General features: G+C 56.8%; 1 protein-coding gene across 1 annotated transcript in view; it reads right to left on the bottom strand.

Annotated features, from left to right (window-relative positions):
* The window catches only part of LOC147107196 (polypeptide N-acetylgalactosaminyltransferase 18-like), a 729,889-nt gene that overhangs the window by 115,132 nt on the left and 596,411 nt on the right, over window positions 1–18,346 (bottom strand). The window contains exon 8 of the mRNA XM_086008375.1: window positions 1,258–1,395. Within this exon, the coding sequence (XP_085864501.1) occupies window positions 1,258–1,395 (138 nt within the window). The remainder of the gene's footprint in view (window positions 1–1,257; window positions 1,396–18,346) is intronic.

The raw sequence follows: 18,346 nt of genomic DNA, 5'->3' as shown, positions 1-18,346 counted from the left end.
GAGGAGGCTGAGGGGGAGACCTAATTGAGGTGTTTAAAATTATGAGGGGCCTAGATAGAGTGGATGGGAAGGACTTATTTCCCTTAGCAGAGGGGTCAACAACCAGGGGGCATAGATTTAAAGTAATTGGTAGGAGGTTTAGAGGGGAATGTTTTTCACCCAGAGGGTGGTGGGGGTCTGGAACTCACTGCCTGAAAGGGTGGGAGAGGCAGAAACCCTCATCACATTTAAAAAGTACTTGGATATGCACTTGAAGTGCCGGAACCTGCAGGGATACGGACCAAGAGCTGGACAGTGGGATTAGGGTGGAGAGCTCTTTGTCGGCCGGCACGGACACGATGGGCCAAATGGCCTCCTTCTGTGCCGTAAATTTCTATGATTTCTATGACTCGTGGTCCAGGTACATCGATCATTAAAAGGTCATGAACAGGTACAGAAAATAATCAGAAAGGCTAATGGAATGCTGGCCTTTATATCCAGAGGACTAGAGTACAAGGGGGTAGAAGTTATGCTGCAGCTGTACAAAACCCTGGTTAGACCACACCTGGAGCACTGGGAGCAGTTCTGGGCACCACACCTTAGGAAGGGTATATTGGCCTTGGAGGGAGTGCAGCGTAGGTTTACCAGAATGATACCCGGGCTTCAAGGGTTAAGTTACGAGGAGAGATTATACAAACTAGGCTTGTATTCCCTGAAATTTAAAAAGGTTAAGGGGTGATCTGATCGAAGTTTTCAAGATATTAAGGGGAACAGATAGGGTAGATAGAGAGAAACTATTTCCGCTGGTTGGGGAGTCTCGGACGAGGGGGCAGAGTCTAAAAATTAGAGCCAGACCTTTTGGGAGTGAAATTAGGAAACACTTCTACACACAAAGGGTGGAATAAGTTTGGAACTCTCTTCCGCAAACGGCAATAGATGCTAGATCAATTGTTAATTTTAAATCTGAGATTGATAGCTTTCTGTTAACCAAAGGTATTAAGGGATATGGGCCAAAGGCGGGTAGATGGAGTTAGGTCACAGATCAGCCATGATCTCATTGAATGGCGGAACAGGCTCAAAGGGCTGAATAGCCGCCTCCTGTTCCTATGTTCCTCTGAAGTGTCAGCCTAGATTTTTGTGCTCAAGTTTCTTGGAGTGGGACTTGAACCCACGACCTTCGTTGACCCAGATGATGAGAGTGCTGCCCACTGAGCCTCGGCTAACACCGAGATTTCTCACTTTAAGATAAAACACGAGCGATGGGAGGGTTGTCCTTACCGTGCCATACGCCACAATGTCCATGTACGTTCTCATCTCAGGGTAGACGTTGTGCAGGTACCATTTAAAGCTCTTGCACTGTAACCTTTTCCTCAGAGTCTTTCTCTCTGAAATGTCTCCAATGTCAATCCCTGAATTCTGGAGAGACAGGTAGAAAAAAGACCCCGTGCTCGTAAATTGTGGAAAGATTGGCGTGACGCCAGTACAAAACCCGCTGGATCCCACAATCCCAATCAGGTAACTGACTCCCACAGTGAGATAATGGGCTGGATCTTGCTGGAGTGGGGCCTCTCACAGCCTGCCCTGTTAGTTAGACAGTTTCTGCACCCTGAAACTCGAAAATTTCTTGCGCCGTAACTTGCTGGGAGTGCGAGCTGATAACAGCGAGGCAAGGTCAACGGGGCATCTGGGTCCTCGGTGTACGATGAGACGGGAAGGTTCACTAGATTGATTCCTGGGATGAGAGGGTTGTCCTATGAGGAGAGATTGAGTAGATTGGGCCGATACTCTCTGGAGTTTAGAAGAATGAGAGGTGATCTCATCGAAACATAGAAGATTCTGAGGGGGATTGACAGGGTAGATGCAGGGAGGATGTTTCCCCTGGCTGGAGTGTCTAGAACCGGGGTCACAGTCTCAGGATAAGGGGTCGGCCATTTAGGACTGAGATGAGGAAGAATTTCTTCACTCAGAGGATGGTGAATCTTTGGAACTCTCTGCCCCAGAGGGCTGTGAATGCTCAGTCGTTGAGTATATTCAAGGCTGAGATCGATAGATTTTTGGACTCTAGGGGAATCAAGGGATATGGCGATCAGGCGGGAAAGTGGAGTTGAGGTCGATGATCAGCCCTGATCTTATTGAATGGCGGAGCAGGCTCGAGGGGCTGTATGGCCGACTCCTGCTCCTAATTCTTATGTTCTTATGACCAACAGTCGATTGAGAGAGAAACAGAGGAACGATGGAGAAGGAAAGCCAAATCAGATACAGAAAGTGAAATAAAGAGAGGGAAAGATTAGATTAAAAGAAAGAGAAAAAAGAGGCGAAAAGGAAAAGTACCAAAAATGTAAAATTGTGGCAGAGCCACTAAGGGACTCCGATCAGTTGTATATAATTCCCTTTAATAATATGTTGGCTACAGCCTGAGTCTGTATCTTTGTTTTCACTGTTTACATGTACAGAGCGCGATCACTTTAATAGCGCGGGTAAACGCGATGACATCACGCCGTTCATCACGTGATCCCCCACCGGTGGGAAAAACATGATGATGTCATGACGTCAGCCACGGGACCGCCCAAGCAGTCCTCATGGAGCCTCCGAACTGACTAGACCTATATTCGATGTTCTCCTGTAGTTATCCGTTAAACTCTGTTAGTTTTCATTAAACCTCGTTTATTTGATCGCCTGAGTGGACCTCAGTCTTTTGGATAGGAACTAGACATTCCGACAAAATTTCAAATTTGACATTTTTAAAATCTCTAAGCAGAATTTATTACATGAGACTGAACAGTTTAAATTGTTCCCTTTCTGGGCAGAGATCGCATCAACAATTAGCATCTCGTTAAAACGGTGCTTATGCTGTTAATTAACAGATTTAACTTTCTGCGGCGAGTTTAATGGGCAATTAATGTGCAAATCCAGCAAGTTCTTATAAATAACGGGGAGGCTGAGGGTGCGATTCCATTTGTGTGAAGCAATCAGCGGGGTGGCGTAAAATCGACCAGCACGTTCTGGAGATTCACAACTCCCGGCGAATCTCTTCATCCCCTGAACTCGCTGAATGATTTGTGCATTAATAATGGCGTGCGTCGTTACCACACCGTTAATATTCCCAGCAAGATCCGGCCCAGTATCTAATCAATGCGTAGACATTGTACGTAGGTCTGGAGAGCGAGGGATTGCTTGCTCTTCAACGATGAAGTGTATCACTGGCGACAACAATCCTGCCCTCATCCAACATGGACACAATCACACTTTCGAACAGAAATCACCAGACAGGGATTCGGAGGCGCTTTTTTCCCTCTCTCACAGGTTCTGAGCTTCTGAATCCAACATATCAGCCTCACCAATGTCCCAACCAATAGGAGCTAATTCAGCATCAACAACAACAACAACAACTTGCATTTATATAGCACCATTAACTCAGTTGAACATCCCAGGGCGCTTCACAGGAGTGTTATAAAACAAATTTTGCCACCGAGCCACGTAAGGAGATAAAAGGACCGGTGACCAAAAGCTTGATCAAAGAGGTAGGTTTTATGGAGCGACTGAAAGGAGGAGAGAGAGGTAGAGAGGTTTAGGGAGGGAATTCCAGAGCTTAGGGCCCAGGCAGCTGAAGGCACGGCCGCCAATGGCGGACTGATGGAAATCGGTGATGTGCAAGTGTTTAGAATTGGAGAGCGCAGAGATCTCGGAGGGTTATAGAGCTGGAGGAGATTACAGAGCTAAGGAGGGGGCGAGGCCATGGAGGGATTGGAAAACAAGGATGAGAATTTTGAAATCAAGGCGTTGCTTAATCGGGAGCCAATGTAAGTTTAGCAAGCACAGGGGGCGATGGGTGAACGGGACTTGGTGCGAGTTATTTAATCAAATCATTTGGAGTAATACTTAGCATAAAGCCCAGCTATAACTTTAAGCCGTGATCTTATAACTATTGACTAATAGTTAGTACGTGGCTGGTTAACTCTGACTTTAATGATTTGGTGAAAAAGAGTTAATTCATTCACTCAGTAGCTTGTAGGTACCTGAATCGAGGGTTGTGTTGAGATACCGCGGCAAACGTGGGAGTCGAGACCAGAGCCAGTGAAACAGTACAGCTTTTTATTTCAGCCTCATGGCAAAACAGGAACTAGAAAAGCCCGCGCATCCACTTAAATACTTCCCAGACAGGAAGTGCTCCCGGCAGCCTGTCCCTGCGGGAAACAAGTTGCTGGAGGAAAGGGCCCCCGGCTGGGGGCTTCTGCTTAGACTGTCTGTGCCGCCGTGAGCGGACTATGTCCAGTGGTGGCGTGTCGCCACAGAGCTCCCCCCAGAATCCGCTTAGGAGGAGTGGACGAGTCGTGACGGTGGTCTAATGGTTCTGCCGCAGCGGCTCTGAGTGGTCGCCGGTCTGGTTGGTTGGGTCGGGCGGTTCGCCGCTGGCTGTGCTGGCTTGCCGGGGGGACGGCCTCTAGTTGGAGGCTGGGCCACGGGGACCTGTTCCCCTGGTTCTGTGTGTGCTGGTTTGAGCCGGTCGATGGAGACTGTCTCGACCCTGTCGCCGAGTCGCAGCTTGAAGACTTTGTCCCCGGTTTGTAGTACCTCGTACGGACCGTCGTACGGGGGTCGCAGGGGCCCGTGGTGCGCGTCGTGTCGCACGAAGACGAAGCGCGCCTGCTGTAAATTTGGCGGGACGTGAGGTGCGAGTTCGCCGTGTCGGTTGACCGGAAGTGGGGCGAACTGCTGAGTGGAAGAGAAAGAGTCAAGCCGCTGCTGTTCGGCCGACCAAGGCTTGGTAGGCTCCGGAAGGAATTCGCCTGGGACGCGCAGCGGTTGTCCGTAGACTAACTCCGCTGCCGAGGACTGGAGGTCTTCCTTGACCGCGGTGCGTAGGCCGAGTAGCACCCACGGTAGGCGGTCAGTCCAGGTACTGTCCTGCAGGCCGGCGCGGAGTGAGGCCTTGAGTGACCTGTGGAAGCGTTCACAAAGTCCGTTGGCCTGCGGGTGGTACGCCGTAGTGCGATGGAGCGTCACCCCGAGGTTGCGTGCTGTGGCCGTCCAGAGTTCGGAGGTGAACTGGGCGCCTCTGTCGGAGGTTATGTCGGCCGGTACGCCGAACCTCGCAACCCAGGTGTTAACGAACGCCCTGGCGATGTCGGCTGTGGTGGTGGAGGTCAGCGGCACTGCCTCAGGCCAGCGTGTGTAGCGGTCGACCATCGTGAGGAGGTAAGTTTGGCCTTGCGATGGCGGCAGGGGACCGACGATGTCGACGTGTACGTGGTCGAAGCGGCGGCTGGGTACCTCGAAGTCTCCCAGGGGTGCTTTGGTGTGCAGCTGTACCTTAGCCCGTTGGCAGGTGAGGCAGGAGGTGGCCCAAGTCCGAACATCTCTGCTGAGGCCGCGCCAGACGAAGCGCTTGGAGAGGAGTTTGACGGATGCGTGGGAACCCGGGTGAGAGAGCCCGTGGAGCGCGTCGAAGACGCGGCGACGCCAGGTCTCAGGGACGACCGGCCTGGGTTGGCCGAGTGAGACGTCGCACGTCACTGCCGTGGCTTCGGGCCCGTGCGCGACCTTGGCTAGGCATAGCCCTGGCAGGCTGGTAGCCGCTGAGAGGAGGTCTGGGTCCATGAGCTGGGCCGCTGCTAGTTGTGCGTAGTCGACCGCGAGGTGATTCGCACAGACGGCGGGACGGGAAAGGCAGTCGGCGACCGCGTTGTCTCTACCGGAGACGTGCTGAATGTCCGTAGTAAACTCGGAGACGGCCGCGAGCTGGCGTTGCTGCCTAGCGGACCAGGGTTCGGTGTGCTTGGCCATCGCGTATGTGAGTGGCTTGTGGTCCACATACGCGGTGAAGGGGCGGCCTTCCAGGAGGAACCTGAAATGGCGGACCGACAGGTGGAGTGCGAGAAGCTCGCGGTCGAAAGTGGAGTATTTGACCTCCGGGGGGCGAAGTTGGCGGCTGTAGAAGGCAAGTGGCTGCCACACGCCATTGACCCACTGCTCGAACATGGCCCCGACCGCGTGGTCGGAGGCGTCGGTGGTGAGCGCGACCCGGGCATCGGCCCTCGGGTGCGCGAGCAGAGTGGCGTCGGCGAGCACGTTTTTGGTGGCGTCGAAGGCGGCTGCCGTGTCAGTGGTCCAGGCTAGGTCCATCTTGCCGGATTTTCCCCGGAGGGAGTCGTATAGGGGCTTCATGAGGGCTGCGGCTCTGGGGATGAACCTGTTGTAGAAGTTCACCATCCCGAGGAACTCCTGGAGGCCCTTGATGGTTGTGGGGCGGGGGAATTGCTGGACGGCCTGCACCTTGTTGGGCAGGGGGACGGCCCCAGCAGGGGTGATGTGGTGACCGAGAAAATCGATCTCGGTTAGGCCGAATTGGCACTTCGCCGGGCTGAGGATGAGCCCGTGTTGGGCTAGGCGCCCGAACAGGATGTGAAGGTGTTCGAGGTGTTCCTGTTTGGAGGAGCTGGCCACGAGAATGCCGTCTAGATAGACGAATAGGAAGTTCAGGTCCCGGAGGACTGAGTCCATAAGGCGCTGGAAAGCCTGTGCTGCATTCTTGAGGCCGAAGGGCATCCTCAGGAACTCGAACAGGCCGAATGGGGTGATGACGGCCGTTTTGGGGATGTCCGCGGGGTGTACGGGGACTTGGTGGTAACCGCGCACCAGGTCGACTTTGGAAAAGACGGTTCGTCCGGCCAGTCGGGCCGAGAAGTCCTGGATGTGTGGCACCGGGTATCGATCGGGGGTGGTGGCGTCGTTGAGGCGGCGGTAGTCCCCGCAAGGGCGCCAGCCTCCGCCAGGCTTGGGGGCGATGTGGAGGGGCGAGGCCCAAGGGCTGCTGGAGCGGCGGATGATGCCGAGTTGTTCCATGTTGGTGAACTCGGCCCGCGCGATTTCCAGCTTGGCCGGGTTGAGTCTGCGGGCGTGGGTAGAAACTGGGGGGCCGGTGGTGGGGATATAGTGTTCCACACCGTGCTTGGCGGCTTTGGCCGAAAAGGTCGGGTTAGTGAGGGCGGGAAACTCAGCTAGAAGTGCCGAGTAGTCGTCCGTGGCTCTGGCGAGGCAATAGGTCGTCAGGCCGGCCGAACGGGCCGGGGTAAAGGCGCCGGGGATGGGGGCCATAGTGTTGATGTCGACGAGGCGGTGCCTCGGAATGTCGACAAGGAGGCCGTGGGCACGTAGGAAGTCGGCGCCGATGAGTGGGCAGAGGACCTTGGTTGTGAGGAACTCCCAGCGGTAGCGGCGGCCCGCGAGGTCGAGCGTGACCATGCGGGTGCCATATGTGCGGATTTCAGAGCCGTTGGCTGCAGCCAGTGTGATACCCCGTGTACCGCGTTGGATCTCGAGGGCGGAGGCGGGGGTGATGCTGTGCTGGGCCCCTGTGCCGCACAGAAATCGGCGGTTGGTTCTGTCGTCAGTGACGTACAGTAGGGGCTCCTTCTGCCCCGCGGCCATCGCGGGGGTCGGTGCGGGGGGGGGGGGTTTGAAGGAACACGGTGGCGTGCAGCGTTGAGCCCTAGCGCCAAAACGGGTGTGGTAGTAGCAGTGACCCGGAGTGGTAGGGCGGTCGGGCCTAGCGGCCCGGGAAGACCGCATGGTCGTTGCCGTGAGGTCGGGCGCGACGTCGCGAGTGGCCTGTGCAGAGAGCAGCCGGTCGGCCTTTTCGGCTATATCATTCAGGTCCGTGGAGTCAGACTCCACAATGAGCGGGCGGATGCTGGCGGGGAGCTGCCGAATGAAAAGCGTGCGAAAAAGGGCACCGGGATTTTTGTCGTCTGAGAGGGACAGCATGTGGGAAAGCAGGTCTGATGGTGAAGCGTCACCAAGGCCGGGGAGGTCCAGGAGTTGGCAGTGGCGCTGGTAAGAGGACGTTTGAAATTTTTTAAGTAGCGCAGCCTTCAGATGTTCGTACTTGCCCTCTGTTGGTGGATTCTGCAGCGCTGCCCAAACCTTGGGGACTGTAGCGTAGGTGAGCGAGGCGACGAGGTAGTCGTACTTCGTGGCGTCGACTGTAATGCCTTTCAGCCGGAATCTGGACTCAGCTTGAACGAACCAGGCTTCGGCGAGGTTCTCCCAAAAGTCTGGTAATTTAACCGTGACTGCGTTTGTATCCGCCATGCTCGCTTAGGATTCGTCCTGAGCGTCGGGGTCACCAGTGTTGAGATACCGCGGCAAACGTGGGAGTCGAGACCAGAGCCAGTGAAACAGTACAGCTTTTTATTTCAGCCTCATGGCAAAACAGGAACTAGAAAAGCCCGCGCATCCACTTAAATACTTCCCAGACAGGAAGTGCTCCCGGCAGCCTGTCCCTGCGGGAAACAAGTTGCTGGAGGAAAGGGCCCCCGGCTGGGGGCTTCTGCTTAGACTGTCTGTGCCGCCGTGAGCGGATTATGTCCAGTGGTGGCGTGTCGCCACAGTTGAAAGTTAAAACTTAAAGATGATACAAGCTGGCCCTCTGACAGTGCGACACTCCCTCAGTACTGCCCCTCCGACAGTGCAGTGCTCCCTCAGTACTGCCCCTCCAACAGTGCAGTGCTCCCTCAGTACTGCTCCTCCGACAGTGCAGCACTCCCTCAGTACTGCCCCTCCAACAGTGCAGTGCTCCCTCAGTACTGCCCCTCCGACAGTGCAGCGCTCCCTCAGTACTGCCCCTCTGACAGTGCAGCACTCCCTCAGTACTGCCCCTCCGACAGTGCGGCGGTCCCTCAGTACTGCCCCTCCGAAAGTGCAGCGCTCCCTCAGTACTGCCTCTCTGACAGTGCAGAGCTCCCTCAGTACTGCCCCTCCGACAGTGCAGCACTCCCGCAGTACTGCCCCTCCGACAGTGCAGTGCTCCCTCAGTACTGCTCCTCCGAAAGTGCAGCGCTCCCTCAGTACTGCCTCTCTGACAGTGCAGAGCTCCCTCAGTACTGCCCCTCCGACAGTGCAGCACTCCCGCAGTACTGCCCCTCCAACAGTGCACCGCTCCCTCAGTACTGCCCAGGGATTGATGGGTGAACGGGACTGGGTGTGAGTTAGGACACGGGGCAGAGAGCACAGGGGGTGATGGGTGAACGGGACTGGGTGCGAGTTAGGACATGGGGCAGAGAGCACAGGGGGGTGATGGGTGAACGGGACTGGGTGTGAGTTAGGACACGGGACAGTGAGCACAGGGGGTGATGGGTGAACGGGACTGGGTGTGAGTTAGGACACGGGGCAGTGAGCACAGTGGGTGATGAGTGAACGGGCCTGGGTGTGAGTTAGGACACGGGGCAGTGAGCACAGGGGGTGATGGGTGAACGGGACTTGGTGTGAGTTAGAACACGGGGCAGTGAGCACAGGGGGTGATGGGTGAACGGGACTTGGTTTGAGTTAGGACACGGGGCAGCGAGCACAGGGGTTGATGGGTGAACGGGACTTGGTGTGAGTTAGGACACGGGGCAGTGAGCACAGGGGGTGATAGGTGAACGGGACTGGGTGTGAGTTACGACAAGGGGCAGTGAGCACAGGGGGTGATGGGTGAACGGGACTGGGTGTGAGTTAGGACACGGGGCAATGAGCACAGGGGGTGATGGGTGAACGGGACTGGGTGCGAGTTAGGACACGGGGCAGTGAGCACAGGGTGTGATGGGTGAACGGGACTGGGTGTGAGTTAGGACACGGGGCAATGAGCACAGGGGGTGATGGGTGAACGGGACTGGGTGTTAGGACACGGGGCAGAGAGCACAAGGGGTGATGGGTGAACGGGACTGGGTGTGAGTTAGGACACGGGGCAGTGAGTACAGGGGGTGATGGGTGAAAGGGACTGGGTGTGAGTTAGGACACGGGGCAGTGAGCACAGGGGGTGATGGGTGAACGGGACTGGGTGCGAGTTAGGACACGGGGCAGTGAGCACAGGGGGTGATGGGTGAACGGGACTGGGTGTGAGTTAGGACACGGGGCAGTGAGCATAGGGGGTGATGGGTGAACGGGACTGGGTGCGAGTTAGGACACGGGGCAGTGAGCACAGGGGGTGATGGGTGAACGGGACTGGATGTGAGTTAGGACACGGGGCAGAGAGCACAGGGGGTGATGGGTGAACGGGACTGGGTGCGAGTTAGGACACGGGTCAGTGAGCACAGGGGGTGATGGGTGAACGGGACTGGGTGTGAGTTAGGACACGGGGCAGAGAGCACAGGGGGTGATGGATGAACGGGACTGGGTGCGAGTTAGGACACGGGGCAGTGAGTGTGACGGAGTTGGGGAGCCACGGGGCTGTGTAGACACGGGGCCGTGCTCTCCGGGTAATGTATGTTCTGGACCCAAGTGCAGAAACGAGGCGAGAGGCAAATATACAGTACTTTGTCTGAACTTTACTAGATTCACACAAGGAACACAGCAACATACATAAGAACTAGAGACAAGTTACAAAACGGCTAGTCAAGATAGGAACTCAGGACAGCTTCCATGAGGCAACCCACTTGTCCATACTGAGCCTGAGACAAGCTACCACAAGGGCAACCGGCTTGCCGAGACGAGACTCGAGACAAGCTACCACAGGGGTAATCAGCTTATCAATACAAAGCTCAGGACAAGCTCCAACATGGCAACACGCTAGTCCAGCCCAGCACCTTATCAAGACTAAGAACAACAAGAACACAGACTTAAATACATCTTAAATACCGAGCTTGAGAACCATGGCAGCCAGCTAGTCAAAGCCAGCAGCCACAGAGCAAAGGCTAGTCCCCGGTTAGGACTGAGCACAGAGGGAAGCAACCACAGAACTTATATACCAAGAAAACCAGGCGAAACCCATGAACAGCTAACAGGCCGTTAAGAATTAACACAGGAGGCTAGGAACAATTAACAAAGGGCTAGAAACAAGTGAAGGTGCCATCTAGAGGTTACAGAAGGAACTGACTGGCACCCTCACAGGACCCCCTCCCCTAGGAACGGCTCCTGACGTTCCCTCTGGACAATCAGGATGGCGATAGCGAAAATCCCTGAGGAGTTCAGGGGCGCTAAGACACAGGGCGCTAAGACACAGGGTGCTAAGACACAAGGCGCTAAGACACAAGGCGCTAAGACACAGGGCACTAAGACACAGGGCGCTAAGACACAGGGCGCTAAGACACAGAGCGCTAAGACACAGGGCGCTAAAACACAGGGCGCTAAGACACAGGGCTCAAATACACAGGGCTCGAATACACAGGGCTCGAATACACAGGGCGAATCTTCTTAGCTTCTCAAGCAATGATATTTCCCATTCCGACTTTTCACAAACTGCAGATGCTCAGAAATCTCAAGACCAAATCATCCTCTTCATCCACTAGCGGCAGGGACATGTCGTGGCGATCATATGACCAAAATCTTTGTAAGCAACGGAGCCATCATTCTCCAGAGTTAGCACGCTCAATGGATTATATTCCGAAGGGATGCAAGAAAGGCGAAAACTCGAGAATTTAACTTGTCCAGGAGAGCTTGAGAGTTTAATTGTCCAGGAGAACTCAAGAATGTCTTATCCAGTAGAGCTTGAAAGTTTCATTTGTCCAGGATAGCTCGAAAATTCACTCAAAATTCTAACACTAGGAAGGCCAAACAGGAGGCCTGAGAGTTCACTTGGGGGTCTAACACAGTAGAGGCCCAAGAAGCTTGAGAGTTGACTTGGGGATCTAACACAGTAGAGGCCCAAGAAGCTTGAGAGTTTACTTGGGGGTCTAACAGTAGAGGCCCAAGAAGCTTGAGAGTTGACTTGAAAATATAACACAACAAAGGCCCAGGAGACTTGAGGGTTCACCTGGGGGTCTAACACAGTAGAGGCCCAGGAGACTCAAAAGTTTTACTTGAAAGTTTAACACTATGAAGGCCCAACAGACTTGAAAGTTCACACGAAAATTTAACACAGGAGACTTGAAAGTTCACTTGAACATTTAACACTGGAGGCTTGAAAATTCACTCAAAAATTTAACACAATGAAGGCCCAGGAGACTTGAGAGTTCTCCTGGGGGTCTAACACCGTAGAGGCCCAGGAGACTCAAAAGTTTTACTTGAAAGTTTACTCAAAAATTTAACACAGGAGACTTAAAAGTTCACTTGAACATTTAACACAGTAGAGGTCTTCTTCCTAAGAGACTCAAAAGTTTTACACAAAGACACAGCAGGGAAAATACCTAAACGGGCAAGAACAAAACAAAATTCCTCCATCGCTGCTGGGTCCATAATGGCTCAGTCCTACTGTGACGGGGTTGGGGAGCCACGGGGCCGTGCTCTCCGGGTAATGTAGGTTCTGGACCCAAGTGCAGAAACGAGGCGAGAGGCAAATATACAGTACTTTGTTTGAACTTTACTAGATTCACACAAGGAACACAGCAACATACATAAGAACTAGAGACAAGTTACAAAATGGCTAGTCAAGATAGGAACTCAGGACAGCTTCCATGAGGCAACCCACTTGTCCATACTGAGCCTGAGACAAGCTACCACAAGGGCAACCGGCTTGCCGAGACGAGACTCGAGACAAGCTACCACAGGGGTAATCAGCTTATCAATACAAAGCTCAGGACAAGCTCCAACATGGCAACACGCTAGTCCAGCCCAGCACCTTATCAAGACTAAGAACAACAAGAACACAGACTTAAATACATCTTAAATACAGAGCTTGAGAACCATGGCAGCCAGCTAGTCAAAGCCGGCAGCCAGCTAGTCAAAGCCAGCAGCCACAGAGCAAAGGCTAGTCCCCGGTTAGGACTGAGCACAGAGGGAAGCAACCACAGAACTTATATACCAAGAAAACCAGGTGAAACCCATGAACAGCTAACAGGCCGTTAAGAATTAACACAGGAGGCTAGGAACAATTAACAAAGGGCTAGAACCAAACAAGTGAAGGTGCCATCTAGAGGCTACAGAAGGAACTGACTGGCACCCTCACAGGATCATTGTAGACCTTGCTCTCAGTGGAGCAGGTTGTGCTGCTGCTGCTGCTGCTGCTGTGTGGAGAGTGTGTGTCGCCTTGGCCTGGGAGTGGAGGGGAAGGAGTGACCCCAGGCCACCGCTACTAGCAACCTACCATTTACAACCATCTACATCTACCGAGGTGCCTGGGGAGAGAGGAGGAGAGGACAGAGGAGGAGGCCAGCATTACAACTGGAGAGGCCTTCCATCACTGCCTCCCAATTTGGCCTCCAGTCCAGGAGAGGGAGAGAGGGGAGAGGAATACCACTCAGCTCCAACTTGGAAGGAGGGGAGGGGCTGCATCCTTTAACATCTGCAGGTGGGTGTCTTTTGTGCATTCCCCTAAAGACTTTGCATTCTAGGCGGGGGGAGGAAAGAAGACGGGCCGGAAAGCCTGGCCTGGGTTGGCTGGAGCCTGCCCAGGTGAAGCTTTTTCCCTTGCATTGAGAAGACCTGGTGTGGGGCTGAGCCTGGGCTTTCTCCAGCCTACCCAGGCGAAGACATCTTCTCCCCCTGCCCGAAGACCATCTGCCTAAGACTTTGTTTTTCCATCGGGGAGTGCACCCTGCCGACACCCACCCACCGAATACCACCTTGAGTGAGGACCCTGCCTTTGCGGCCCCCCTCCTTCCCACCCCCCGCCTCTCTCTTTGTCCTCTCTTTGCCTCTCTGAAAAGGCACCTCCCCTTTAAATCTACTAATTGCCACTTGAGCAGAGGGAAGAAAGGCCCCTCTCCCAATTAATTCCATCAGGGGGAGAGGCGGGCCAGTTACTTTACACTCCCTCTGCTCAAGGGAAGACTTTTACCAAGGCCATTAACACCTTCAGGCCTGTGACTTGGGGTGTGTGTGGCTCTTTAAAGAACCACCCCACTATGGCTTCCACATCTGCGGTGGTGACGGGGCCGGCAAGAACCTATGCAGCGGTGGTGACCAAAGCCATGGCTACTCCCGCTTCTGCTGCTGCCCCGTCGCCGTTCCGACTCAAAACAAAGAAGCTTGGGGTGAAGAGCTACACCCACCCCAACATGACCATCGAGGCGTGCGTGAAGGCCATGGCTGGGGTTGTCGGCCCTCCAGCCATACTTGCCGCCTCGAAAATGTATGGGAAGGCTGTGTTCTTCCTGGAGTCGGAGCGGGCGGTGGCCCTGGCCATCGCCAAGGGGCTCACCGTGGGCGGGACCTTCCTGCCGGTGGACCCTCTGGAGGCCACCGCGCAGAGGGTCGTGTTATCGAACGTCCCGCCCTACATCTTGAGTGAGCTCCTCCTCCCCCACTTGCTCCAACTCGGGGAGGTGAGGTCGGGGATCACGCCGATCCCGCTCGGATTCCGGGAAGCCAGCCTTCGCCATGTCTTCTCCTTCCGGCGCCAGGCCTTCGTTCAGCTGGCGCGGGAGGGGGAGACTGACGGGGCTTTTTCGGTCCTCCATGAGGGGACCCTTCACCGCGTCTTCTGGACGACGGACAGCGTGCGGTGCCACGCCTGCAAGGAGGTGGGGCATATACGAAAAAACTGCCCCGCCTCCAAGGCCGCCAGGTCGTCTGGCGTGGCCGAGGCTGGCGCCGCCGCCGCTCCTCCCCCCGGGTCTGGCCGTGCCCCCCCTCAAACAAATACTACCGGGGTGCAGTCGTCGTCGGAGGTCGATGCCATCCAGGCCTCCGGCGAGGGGGAGGAAGTGCATCCGGTCGGGAAGAGGGCGCGGAAAAATAAACACCGTGTGGTGGGCCCCCCCAGGGAGGGCGTGCCCCTGGATATGGAGCCCCTGACACCCGAGCGCGTTACCGCGTTAATCAGGGAGGGCGAGAGTGGGAGGGGCCTCGTGCCCGAGCCTGTGGCCACGACCGCCGAGGCGGAAGCGCCAGAACCTGCGGCCGGGCTTGGGCCCGAGGGACCCGACGAACCTGCTCCACCGGAGGGAGCAGGGGAGGCCCCTGCAGAAATGGAGGTCTCCCCCTATCCCTCCACTTTAAAAAGAAGGCGCGACCCCCAGGAGGAGGAGGAGGACCAGGATGAGGAAGGTCCCTCCGGTCAGGGGGAGTCGTCGCCCGCCGCGGGTACTGCGCCCCACCCCACCGCTGTCACCATCATGAGCGATCGGCAGGGGTCGCCCGTCCCTGGGGAGGCTGAGGCAGAGGTGTCTGCCCAGCTCGTGCCTCCCGGGGATGGGGACGAGACCCTGCCCGTGGGGGGGGTCGCGGAACAACCCGCGGCCGAGATCGATCCCCTTTCGGTGGCGTTACCCCTCGACAAGTCGGGCGGCTTGGAGTCTGGGTCGGGCGAGCTCGCGGAAGATGAGCTCGCCCAAAGCAGCCCGGACATTTCCCAGGTGCTCCTCGACGAGGTCGAGGATTTTACGAGAAACACCCCTTCTGCTGGGTCGGAGGCCGGTGGCGCGGTAGTTGAAGGCCCTCTGTCTGTGTCTCTGGCGCCGGGCGACTTGGAGGAGATCGGATTTACATATTCTCCGGTCTCTCCGGTCGTTCCGGCGCCTGGGGCGGAGGGGGGCTCCGAACCGCCGCCGTCTTCTGGCCCGGCGCCCCTGCAGGAGCCCAGGGAGGAATCCTCCACCACCGATCCTGGGGGTGGGATCCGGGCGGAGGCGGGGCCGGCCGTTGCGGCCGAGCCGTTCACCGCGCTCTGCGTGACAGACGGGTCGGCAGCCGGTGGCGACCCCCCGGAGGAGGACGGGGACTCGGTGGTGGGGGCGGAGGACGACTGGGATTCCATCGCCGATGAGGCGATGGATGACCTCCCGTCCCTCGCCAGGACCCCCCTCATTCCCATCGAGGAACTCCGGGACTTTGTGGCCACGTGCCAGGGTCGTCACAGGATTCGGGTGGCCCTTGACAGATGGCCGGACCTGGCGCTGCTCGTCGGGTCGGCCCGCACCGCCGTCAAAGCCATGGACGCGGGCGCGGGAGTGAGCCCGCTCGGGCTGCGTCAGCTCCAGTCCTTCCTCACTGGGCTGCTAAGGGAGTGGCGGTTGACTAGCGGCCGCTCTCCCTTCCCCCGTTAGATATAAGTAGAGGTTGATCTATGCTTCTGAGATGAAGATAACCATAGCCAGCCTCAACATCAATGGCAGCAGGGAAGCTAGCCGCAGGTTTAATAACTTTTCGGTCCTTCGGGACGGGAAGTATGCGGTGTGCTTCCTGCAAGAAACCCACACCGTTCCGGGAGACGAGGCCACGTGGCTCCTGGAGTGGCAAGGAGGGGTCAGCATGAGTCACCTCTCCAGTGTTTCCAGTGGGGTGGCTATCTTGCTGGCCCCGCATTTTCAGCTGGAGATCTTGGGGGTCAAGGAGCTCATGCCGGGCCACTTGCTCCAGGTCACTGTTCGCCTGGGGGGCGTGCCGCTCCATCTAGTGAACGTGTACGCCCCTGGGGCCGGTGCGCAGCAAGCGCGCTTCTTTGAAGAAGTGTCCACTCTTCTGGGCTCCATCGACGCGGGTGAGTGCGTCATCCTCGGGGGGGATTTTAATTGTACCCTCGAGGCGAGGGACCGCACGGGCACCCTGCCATGCCCGGCGGCGATGGAGAAGTTGAGGGACCTGGTCGGGTCCCTCGACTTGGTGGACGTCTGGCGAAATCTCCATCCCGACTCCGGCGCCTTCACTTGCATGAGGTCTGGGAGAGGAGCGTCCAGGATCGACCGCCTCTACATTTCCCGGGCATACGTCTCCTGCGTTCCGGCGGCTTCCATGCGGCCGGTGCCGTGCACGGACCACCACCTGGTGTGGGCGGAGCTCGTTCCACTGCGCGCACGGGGGGGGGTCCGCGTATTGGCACTTTAACAACCTGCTGCTGGAGGACGCACGGTTCCGGGATTCGTTTAGTCGGTTCTGGGCCGGCTGGAGAAGGAAGCGGGGGGGCTTCCCCTCCTTGAGGCTATGGTGGGATGTGGGCAAGGCTCACATCCGTCTCTTCTGTCAGGAGTACGCGAAGGGGTCGACCAAGAGGCGGGAGGCCCGGGTCGGGCAGTTGGAGAAGGAGGTGCTCGACCTGGAGTCCTGTCTCGGTCAAGTCTTCGAGGACCCGGCCCTGCGGATGGTGTACGAAGAGAAGAAGGGCGCGCTGAAGGACCTGCAGCTTGTCGGGTCCCGAGGCGCGTACGTGAGGTCGCGGATCCAGTTCCTGCGGGACCTGGACCGCGGCTCCCCCTTCTTCTACTCGCTGGAAAAAAGACGGGGGGTCCGTAAGCAGCTATTGGAGCTGCTGGCCGATGACGGATCTCTGGTCTTGGATCCGGAGGGAATCCGCGCGGAGACCCGCGCCTATTACGGGGCTCTGTTCTCTCCGGATCCGTCCAGCGAGGATGCGCGTGGAGTTTTGTGGGAGGACCTGCCGAAGGTCGGCCTGGAGGACGCCGAAAAATTGGACGCTCCTCTGAGTCTGGAGGAGCTGACCGGCGCCCTCCGCCAGCTCTCTAGGGGAAAGTCCCCGGGGCTGGATGGGCTGACCGTGGAGTTCCACAGGGCGTTCTGGGACGTCTTGGGGGGCGACTACGCGCGGGTCCTGGGGGAAAGTCTGGCGACCGGGGAGATGCCCCTCTCTTGGCGCAGGGTGGTTATTGTCCTGCTGCCTAAGAGGGGTGATCTCCGCCTCCTTAAAAACTGGCGCCCGGTCTCCCTCCTCAGCACGGACTATAAAATCTTGGCCAGGGCTATGTCTGCTCGCCTAGGCGCCGTGCTGGCCCACATGATCCACCCCGACCAGTCCTACACGGTCCCGGGCCGGACCATCCATGATAACATCCATCTGGTCCGGGACCTGGTCCACCATTCCCAGAGGGCTGGTCTGTCGGTCGCCTTTCTTTCCCTGGATCAGGAGAAGGCGTTCGACAGGGTGGATCACGAGTATCTCTTCGGGACTCTGCGCGCATTCGGGTTCGGGACGCATTTTGTCGCCCGGATCCGACTTCTGTACGCTGCAGGGGAGTGTCTGATTAAAGTTAACGGGTCCTTGACGGCGCCCCTTCGCTTCGGGAGGGGGGTGCGTCAGGGATGCCCCATGTCCGGTCAGTTATATGCCGTTTGCGTAGAGCCTTTCCTGCGCCTCTTGCGGAAGAGGTTGACGGGACTGGCTCTGCAAGGGCCGGGCGTGGAGGTGGTCCTCTCGGCTTACGCCGATGACGTGCTCCTCACGGTCACGGATCCCGCTGACTTGCGGAGGATGCGGGAATGCCAGCAGATTTACTCGGACGCACCCTCCGCCAAGATCAACTGGGAGAAATGTTCTGGACTCCTGGTGGGTCAGTGGCGGGTGGACTCCCTGCCGGAGGAGTTCAGGCCCTTCGCTTGGAGCACCACGCACCTCCTCTACTTGGGAGTCTACCTCAGCCCTGCCGAGGACGCCTGGCCGGCGAACTGGCAAGAGTTGGAGGCCAAAGTCACCACTCGCTTAGGGCGCTGGACAGGATTGCTCCGAGTGTTGTCCTACAGGGGTCGAGCGATGGTCATAAACCAACTGGTGGCCGCCATGTTG

This window comes from Somniosus microcephalus, chromosome 15 (genome assembly GCF_052327205.1).
Source record: "Somniosus microcephalus isolate GS21.2 chromosome 15, FLI_Smic_1.0, whole genome shotgun sequence".
Taxonomy (NCBI): Eukaryota; Metazoa; Chordata; class Chondrichthyes; order Squaliformes; family Somniosidae; genus Somniosus; species Somniosus microcephalus.
Note: the sequence above shows the minus strand (reverse complement) of the source record. Positions and strands in the feature narration are given on the sequence as shown.